The sequence below is a fragment of the Euleptes europaea genome, chromosome 4, assembly GCF_029931775.1.
Source record: "Euleptes europaea isolate rEulEur1 chromosome 4, rEulEur1.hap1, whole genome shotgun sequence".
Lineage (NCBI taxonomy): Eukaryota > Metazoa > Chordata > Lepidosauria > Squamata > Sphaerodactylidae > Euleptes > Euleptes europaea.
Window position 1 is genome coordinate 60,877,484 of NC_079315.1, and position 10,041 is coordinate 60,887,524.

At 42.9% G+C, this 10,041-nt stretch overlaps 1 protein-coding gene across 1 annotated transcript; it reads left to right on the forward strand.

Moving 5' to 3' along the window:
- The first annotated feature begins 8,600 nt into the window (after nucleotides 1-8,600).
- Nucleotides 8,601-9,837, forward strand: S1PR3 (sphingosine-1-phosphate receptor 3). The gene has a single exon (XM_056848529.1). It carries the CDS (start codon nucleotides 8,601-8,603, stop codon nucleotides 9,723-9,725), a length of 1,125 nt encoding a protein of 374 aa, XP_056704507.1. The 3' UTR covers nucleotides 9,726-9,837.
- Nucleotides 9,838-10,041: the final 204 nt, after the last annotated feature.

Consider the following 10,041-nt stretch of genomic DNA (forward strand, 5'->3'; position numbering starts at 1 on the left):
CATGAGCAAGCCCTAGGCGGGGGAGGAGGGGAGAAACAGCCCTGAAAAAGGGCCCCTAACCCCTCCCCAAGGGAGGGGAGGATTGCCCAGCCAGCCTGAAACAGGAGATGTTTGTTAAGGCAGCTGGGAAGGCTGAGGCTGGCCAAACCCATCCCTCACCAGAGGAGGCTAGGGGAGGTGGCCCCATCCCATCCCTCACAGTGGAGAGGCTGGGTTGGGCAACCCCATCACTCACAGGGGCAGGTGGGCCTGTCCCTCACCACAGCACCTGCCTCTCGTTGGGGCTGGGGTGGCCCTGGAGGATAGTGGACCCTGGGTGTGCCATAGCAGAGTGTGCCCCCCCCCCAGTCAAAACCCACTAGGGCTCTTCCCAGAAACCTTAATGGCCAATCCACCCTGGCATGTTGCCATCAGTTGTCCTTATAATAGTGGATAGCGATGTGCCTTTTAGGTCGCTTCAGGGCACTATGCCAAGGGAACCAATTTTAGCTCTCTGAAAGTGCAGTCTATGGAAATGCGGCATGCCTATTGTGGGACTGTGATAACCTAAGAGGTGTCTTTTGAAATAACTAATATCAGTGTCCCTATCTTATCTTAGCTATAGGCCAGTGATGGGAAGTAGATTAAAGGACCTGAGACCCCATTTTTCACCTCTGCATACCGACCAATATACCACACCACACCCCACTTCTGTTGTACTACAAACAACATTGGAGCTTCTCTGTGTTTTCAGACTATCAAAAGGCAGTTGCATTTTACATTTCTACACATATGGCCACATGGTAATGTTTTTTCTTTCCATATAAAATGATGAGGAAACAGCCACCGTGCTCTAGGTGTGAGAAGAATATTTAATAGGCTTAATGAAAGGTATACCTCCCCCATTGTCCCATGCAAGGAGCTCCCAGCTAATTTCCTGTTGAAGAGAGAGCCTGGTTTTATTCATTTATCTATTGTAGTTAAAATCTTTTGATGCCTGCCTTTTTGCCGCCATAGTTAGGACTCAAGGCAGAGAACGTCATCAAAATGAAACAGTTGAATAATTGAAACAGTAAGACGGGCAAACAATGTCACTGAACAAAAAAGGCTGAGCCAGACCACGATCACCCTGCCAATAACACAGAAAAACAACTGGCATGCCTGTGGTCCAAAGGTCATTCTTAACCCACCCAAAGCTCTCCTAAACAATTTAAGTTTGCTACTTCTCTGGAAGTTCAGCAAGGTGAGAGCCTTTCTCATTTCCTCTGGGAGGCTGTTCCAAAGAAGGGGGAAAGTGACTGGAAAAGCCCAAGTCTCAGTGACAGCTGATTATACTTTGGTTGGAGGTGGTGGTGGAAAGAAGACATTGATGGGATGAGTGGAGGTCCCAGGGATTTAGAGGCTTTAAAGTTAAATCCTAGCACCTTGAATTGGACCTGGAAATCTCAAAATGGGAGAAATGTATTCACACCACCCTGTTCCAAATAGCAAATGGTAGCATTTTGCAACAGTTGAAGTCTCCCACTCATCTTCCAGGGCACAAGGCAAATTACAGAATTTAACACACTGCAATAAGTGTGTTACTGGAAAGCCCCAACCTAATCTCGGAAGCTAAGCAGGGTCAGCCCTGGCTAGTATTTGGGAGACCTCCATGGAATACCAGGGTCACGATGTGGAGACAGGTAAGGGCAAGCCACTTCTGAACATCTCTTGCTTTGAAAACCCTATGGAGTTGCCATAAGTCCGCCACAACTTGATGGCAAAATGAAGTACAGTATAATACATACATTAAACAATACAGTAAAACTGAATTACAAAACTGGAGAATTCAGCAGAACTGCATAATACAACAAGCAATACAATAGTTGGATCGTGGAATGAGGGAACAATGCAATAAAACAGTATAATATATATAATGAAAACTGCCTAAAAATTTTCAGACATTCCCTTTATAAAAAGGTTCTCCTGAACAATTTCATTTTACACATTTTATGCAGAATTTCACAAGGGTGTGCACGGAGAATTGGTGTTTTTCCGGCTGCCCCTTCACAGAGACAGCCACAGACAGGGTTGAGCAAAGTCAAGGTGTTATAGCCTTGAGACAGAGATGTGATTGGTCCTAGGTGATGAAATGCAGTTCTGGTCTAATCAGATACCTAAAATTGGCCTTTATCAGGTTGGAAGGGGGCCGTTCCACTGCCGCAGTCACCTGTTTAGTTCTCCAATTCTTGAAAGGAGAGAAGTGTACTCCAGTGTCCCTTCTCTTACACTAAGGTTGCTAGCTCCAAGTTAGGAAATACCTGGAGATTCGGGGGGTGGAGCCTGAGGAGGGGAGGGTTTGGGGTGGGACCTCAGCAGGGTACAATGCTATAGAATCCACCTTCCAAATCCGCCATATTCTCCAGGGGATCTGATCTATGTAGACTGGAGGTCAGTTGTGATAGCAGGAGATCTCTAGCCACCATCTGGAGTTGGCAACCCTAACTTACACTGAGGGGTCATTTCCAGAATGTTGATTTTACAGATAAGTATCTTGAGATCAGAGCCTTAAGTTGTGTGCAGATGTTACATTATACTCAAATCTGTCGCTGCCAAATCACATTCTTATTAAAAATGGAAACCACCCTAGTCAACATCATATCATTGTGGTCCTTCTGTGATACTCCTTTTGGACTCAGTTCACTTTTTAAAATTTCTCTCTTAACAGATGGAGGACTAAAATAGCAATTTGAGATGGACAAATGATTCTAGCTTATAGCTAAAGGCTCACTTCCACTTTGAGGGGCTTTATGGAAGGTCTGGTTGTACAGTTTATGTACCTTCTTAATTAAACCACTGAACCCTTCATGATTCCGAGGCTGAAATCTAGACTACGTTTACAGCCACAACAGTGGCTTGCAGAACAGAATTGGCTTCTATGGAGCATGGTTTTGTAATTTTTCTAAGAAGCCTGTGTATAAATCCTACAGATTTTATCAATTCACCTACCCTTCAAGTTATCTAATTGAGAGACTTTATGGAAAGTCTGGTTGTACAGTTTATGGACCCTCTTAATCTGACAAAATAGTTGGTAGATTGCACAGAGAAGCCATTGAAATTCATAAACATCAGCACAACTTTAACAGAAAAGAGGAGAGTTTAAGAATGAATAAGGCTTGGCTTCCTGCCCTGAAAAACCTCCAGACAAAGACAACATTCAACAATAGCCATACAGATTAGTTTTGGATTACACACATTAACAGATCACTTCAGGATACAATGGTTCCATATTAACATACGATACCCTCATTAGCACATTATCTTGATACTTACAGGACAATACTTTTGCAGGACAATACTCAGCTCAAACCCAACCCCTTTCTGACTATATATTACTCTTCCTACACCCTTGACACTGAGAGACACTGTCCTTCAGTGTTACTACTCTGAAGATGCCTGCCACAGTTGCTGGCGAAACGTCAGGAAAGAAAATTCCAAGACCACGGTTACACAGCCCGGATAACCTACAAGAACCAATGAACTCTGACCGTGAAAGCCTTCGACAATATCTATGTATTTATTTATTTGATTTTTTTATGCCACTCTTTCCTATCAGGTCAGGCTCAGAGCAGCTCACACACAAATGTAGTACAATTTAAACCAACCGCAATTTACAATTAAAACTATAACATAGCTAAAAAATCCAAGGTGTCCTTAAACCGTAAACAACCACGGTATAGTAACAACAGGAAGCATACAAAGGGAGTAAACAAAGATAAAACACATTCTAACCGAAAACAAATACATAAGATAAATCCAACAATAATAGAGGGACAGGAGGGAAGGGAGGCCAGCAAGATGGAAACCATCGCTACCCTCAACCATATGCCTGGTGGAATTTCTCAATCTTACAGGCCCTGAGGCATTGCTTCAGGTCCCACAGGGCCCAAATCTCATTTGGCAGAGCATCCCACCAGGCCAGGACTAGAGCCAAAAAGACCCTGGCCCTTGTTTGAGGACAGCCAGATGCTTTTCAGATGTTTCTCATCTCTACATAAACATACTTTTCTCTAAATAAAAAATTGATATTTGTGGGTTCTACTTATGGCCAGGCAACATTCTATTATTAGGTCTTTTGTTTCTTTGTTGCTTGGTGGAGTTTTGTAGGATCAGGTGTTGCTAGTTGCTTCTTGTGTTAAACTGGAAAAGGACCGACTTGTAAATGAGACTGCTAATTAGTATGGCTCTGGTGAATGTTTATTCTGCTATGAGACTCTCTGAAGAAGAATTGTTCGGTTAGTTAACTAATTAATTGAATAAGTTAAGCAATACTAATAATTTTCCGATCTATTACATTTTGTATCAATGTTCCTCAAGGAGCTCCCCATGGCAAGCATAATGCTGAGTCAGACCTTTTGGTCGATCTAGCCCAGTATATTTTAGTCTGATTAGTGGTGTGCCTCCAAGGTGAAGCATTTTCTCAGTACTGCTTCCTGGGATATTTTTTTAAAATTGGTGATGGCAGGCACTGAGTCTGGACTGTTAACATGCAATGCTTCTTCTGTACCAGTGCACCGTAGACTCTCTTCCATACCTAGCTTTATCCTTGCAACAATCCTATGGGGGACATTAAACAGAGAGATAGTGCTTGGCCCAAGTCACTGTGGTGGAGTAGAGACAGAAACGCTTCCTAGTCCAAGGGCAAAACAGACACAACAGTGGGAGATCTGTGATGAGAACTTTTGAAAGGGTTGAATACCTGCTGGTTCAGAGGAGGGCCATGAGGCAAGGGTATTTAACCCTTCCATCCTCAAATGCTTTCACTTGTTTAAATTCCTACACCAATATACTGTTGTTAGCCACAGAGAGAAAAAGAGCATGAAAGATCGCAATTGTATTATTGTTCAGGTGGGGGCTAGTTGAACCCTCTTCCCCTGCCTTGCAGCAGCTATTAGTCTTTCAAAGTACTGGAAACACCTCTTCACCTATCTCCTAATTGGTTTGTCACTAACAGAGCAATCTTAAACCCATTGACTTCAATGGATTTAGCAGGGTGTAACTCTACATAAGACTGCACTGTTAGTTAAATATTCTATTCAGTACACAACACAGTCTCTCATTTGGGCATTCAGCCTTGGTCTCTTGTATCAGATTACTTTCCAGAAAATCACAAAAACAACAACAACAACAAATGGCAACAAAAAAATAACAAAAAAAAAACCCCAGAATTTTTGTTGGCATATGCAATTGTTTTTCCATAGATATAGTTTTAATTAGGATTGCTGTCATTCAGTATTTCTGGGAACTGCCGACTGATGGATGATGATGCTTGTTTGTTCTGCTGTCATATATAACCCAGAGGATTGCAGTTATATAATTTTTCATTTGACTTTGCTTAGATGTGTTGGGTAAATAGGAATGTGTTCGTTTTTATGATTTTATTAAACTCTTTATTACTTTTGATGCTGCTAGTTGATTTCTGTGATCAATCCACGCCCAGTTTGGACTGGATTACCCAGAAGAAACCGGGGGGGGGGGGTGAGGTTAATCCCCACCATTCCCCAAGTGTGATTGTGCGCCTGTTAATTCCTGAAGCAGCTACAGTGATAGAGCCAAATGGGCAGTGCAGTCACAGATTTAATGGCAGGGCAGTAAAAGAGTGCTAAAGCACTAGCCCTTAGCAGGAGATGCTCTTTGAAGGTTAGTAAGTGGCAGCAACCCAGAGAGAACAAAAATGGGGAGCAGAGATAGAGCCAGGCTGGATGGGGATCATGGAAGGCTGAGTAGCTCTCCCACGTGCACAAAAATGAAATTTGTTGTGAGTCCCAGTGAGCCATGTATGCCAATGTAGTTTGATTTATTGGTTAAAGGCTACTGGCAAGTCAACTGAAAATCTGTTAGCTGATTGGCAGCTTTCATCTAAATATGTCAAGTTGCAGAGGAATCTGAATACAGATTGTTTTAAGCTATTTTCACATTCCTCTTGAGACTGCATCCATCAGGAGCTAAAATAGTCTGGAGAGCTTGTTACTCAAGCTCTCAGGATTTTCCCACTCTCTGGAGATCCCAAGTTCTCAAGGTGTTCCACCTCTTCCATATAGACATGTTCATTTTTAGAGCAGTCCAACACGCCTTGTAATTCTTTTCCTTGCCCAAGGGAGGGAAGTCATCTGAAACTCAACATTGGCTGATTCTGTTGTTCCAGAAGGAACAAGGAGGCATAAGGACAAGGTAGTCAGTGTTTACAATGATTGGTTCATTTTTTAATGTCCAGATAAAATCACTGGTGCATTTGGCTGTTGAGAATCATCTTTTGACAATACTAAGTTTTCAAAAAGCGTAGGTTGTGTTCAATCTCTGACTCCCGTAACTGTCCTGTATATAAGGTTCTCAAATCAGAAAGTGAAGAGAGTCAGCATTCGTATTCGCATCATAGGTATGATAATCAGCCAGTCTCCATGTCAGAAATACTAACTGCTTGATGGCTGATGACATGCCAAAAATGGTCACCTGGTAAAGTTCTAATCTCAGCAGCTGGACTGCCTTTCAGGGTTAGGACTGAGAGGCACCATTCTATGATGGCTTTGGTCCTACCTGGAAGGCAAGTTTCAGAAGATGTGCTGGGGGACTGCTGTTTAGCCCTTTGGCTTCTAGCCTGTGGGGTCCCACAAGGTTATATCTCTTCCCCCACCATGCTTTTAAACATTTACCTGAAGATGCTATGAGAGATCAACCAGAAATTATGATTGGGTTGTCACCAATATATGGATGATACTCATTTCTCATTCTTGCAATGGATCTCTAGGAGGCTGTGGAAACTGTGAACCAGGATCTGGAGACAGTTTTGGGATGGATGAGGGTTAATAAACTGAAACTTAATCCTATCAAGATAAAGGTGCCACCGGTGGGCAGAAGGATTGACCCAGGAATTGAGGTACCTTCTGTCCTGGATGGTGTTACACTCCCCCTAGAGGAGCAGGTTCATAGCTTGTAGGTTCTGCTGGACCGGAGCTTCCTGTTTGATGGACAGTGGCAGCCAAGTCCAGGAGTAGCTTTTACCAGCTTCAACTGGCTTACCAGTTGCAGCCTTGCTACTGTGGTGCATAGCCTGATAATGTGTAGATTGGGCTATGGCAATGCAAGCCAAAAGCTTCAATTAGTACAGAATGTGCAGCCAGAATGCTGACTGGATCACCCCAATCTTGTTCCACCTATACTGACTCCCAAGTTTGCTTCTGGGCCCAATTCAAGGTACTGGTATTGCCCTTTAAATCCCTTTATGGCCAGTGTACCTTAAGGACTGCCTACTTATGAACATACCCAACCATTTTGGTCATCTTGGGGCAGCACTATGTTGAGTGGAAAGACAGCATAAAAATGTTTTAAATAAAATTAATTAAATAATCCTTGGAACTGAATATCACACCCAGCTTTTGAAATGTATAGTAAGTAAGTTCCATTGCCTAAGCCACATTTTCTAGTTAGCTAAATTCACTATGGGCAAAATCCAGTTGAAGATCATCAGATTTAAGACTTGTTAACCTACTTTTAAGTTTTTTAACGTGAAAATTAAAAACTGAAAGTTCAGCACTTTTAAGACATGTGTATCTCTTCCTTTGAAATCTGAGGTGCCGGAAAGTGCTGAGGTTTGGCTGGATATTGCTCCATTTGTCTTACCATGTCTGTGCAATCTTACATTCATGCTATTAAGTATATCTTTTGCCCTTTGACTTCCATTTTAAAATGGCTGTAAAATGGATTGTGAATGTTAGCTTATTGCTATGTTTTATGTAACACACCCCTTGCTCTAAAGTTGGAACACAACATTGTGAAAGCCTCAGGGCTGCTGTCACCAATTACATCCCTGTGTCATTCTTCTTCTGTGATGTTCTACCCATCCTGTTGTGTCTTTCCCCGCTACATGATTGGCTTGTTTTTTGGGGAGGGGGGATATGGAACACAATGACATCAGGACAAAGGACAGCTACACTTTAGGGACCTTTAGCTGCACATTTAGGGAGAAATGACACCTGTGGCAAAATTCCCATAGGTTTCTCTGCAGGTGAAAAGGGAAGGAGGGGGTCTCCTTTGATGGCCCAAAAGACTCTGCTGGGGATCAAGGGACCTCCATGGACAAAAGTCAGGTGGAAAAGGGGTTGTAGAAAGGAGGGGGGTTAGGTGACATTGGCTGGAAAAGGGACGGGTCCTCTCAGACCACCTGAAACACGTATAGGGGATATCTTGGGACCTGCATTGACAAAAGCCATGCGGGCTGTAGTAAGGAAAATTGGCCAAGATCAAGTGGGAAAGCTGGCTGGAAGTCTCTTGTAATGTCTCGGTCCTTCCTACAAATACGACTAGCTGAGCATTTTGTATTTTCCCGTCATATTTTATCATAGAAAACACAATTATGATGTTTTAAATATATTAAATGTGAGATATGGCGGCTGGATCAGATGGAGTTATTTTTGTCTTGTGTTGCTGTTTTAAAGGTCCTGGTTTCGGTGCCCGTGAATGCCAACATGCAACCAGTAAGAGAAGAAGCCTGCTGCATCTCTGAAGGAATGTTCCACAGGGTGTAATGTGGGTTCCCCCTAGTGGAAAGAAGTGGAAATAGTTCTTTAAATTTATCAGTCTAAACCATGGATGTGTACACCACACCAACCACTTATCACCAGAACAAAGTGTTGGACCATGTGATAAAACTCCATTACGACTACGTTGGAAAGGGCGACCGCGTAAATCAGGCAAAGGGCATAGACCTAACTACTATTGCACTTCTAATAATCTGTAGCTTCATCATCCTGGAGAACTTGATGGTGTTGATTGCCATATGGAAAAACCACAAGTTTCACAACCGTATGTACTTCTTCATTGGCAATCTAGCCCTCTGTGACCTGCTGGCTGGAATTGTTTACAAAGTGAACATCTTGATGTCAGGGAGCAATACCATGAGTCTTACACACAAGATGTGGTTTGTCCGGGAAGGCAGCATGTTCGTGGCTCTAGGAGCATCTACTTTCAGCTTGTTAGCCATCGCTATCGAAAGACATTTGACCATGATCAAAATGAGGCCATATGATGCTAATAAAAAGTACAGGGTCTTCTTGCTTATTGGAACATGCTGGTTTATCTCGGTCTCCTTGGGTGCCTTTCCAATCCTTGGTTGGAACTGCATTGACAATTTACCAGACTGTTCCACTGTTTTGCCGCTCTATTCTAAGAAGTATGTAGCATTTTGCATCAGCATCTTCATTGCCATTCTGGTGGCTATCGTCATCCTTTATGCACGCATTTACATCTTGGTAAAGTCCAGTAGCCGTAATGTCACAAATCACAGCAACTCGGAGAGGTCCATGGCCTTGCTTAGGACAGTTGTGATCGTTGTCGGAGTTTTCATTGCCTGTTGGTTGCCGCTGTTTGTTCTACTGCTGATTGATGTGGCCTGCAAAACCAGGTATCCCATTTTATACAAAGAAGATGGTTTCATTGCCTTGGCTGTCCTGAATTCAGCAATGAATCCCATCATCTACACTCTGGCAAGTAAGGAAATGCGTCGGGCTTTCTTCCGCCTTGTTTGTGGCTGCCTGGTGAGGGCCAATGTCACGTCTTTGCCTATCCAGCCCACACCGGATCAGAGTCGAAGCAAATCCAGTAGTAGCAGCAACACCCAAAAGCCAAAAGATGACTTTCCACAAACTAAAATCTCTTCGTATACACTTGAAAAAAACGAGTCTTCATTTCAGAACGGAATTTTTTGTAAGTGAAGCTGGATAACTCTGCAAACCAAGGATTCTTGTGTGGCTCTTTAGAGCCAAATAGAAGCACAATTAGTGGGGTTTCTTGCTTTTCAGTTATAAAGAAAATGATAACTGGGAATGCCTGTTTTTTCTTAGCACAAACCATTTTGGACCAGGTTTAGTTCCCCGAGAGAACCGACTTGGACAAAGTATTTGCAATGTCTCACGATGTCTGTGTGAAGAAAGATGGCACCTTTGACATGGATTTTCTTGGTGCACTTTGATCCAAAATACATATGCAGTGGGGAAACAAAGCAGAAATAATGACTGGCTATTTAAAACA

What these genes read in the sequence shown, in the direction of transcription:
- S1PR3 (XM_056848529.1), top strand. Translation starts at nt 8,601, where the DNA reads ATGGATGTGTACACCACACCAACCACTTATCACCAGAACAAAGTGTTG.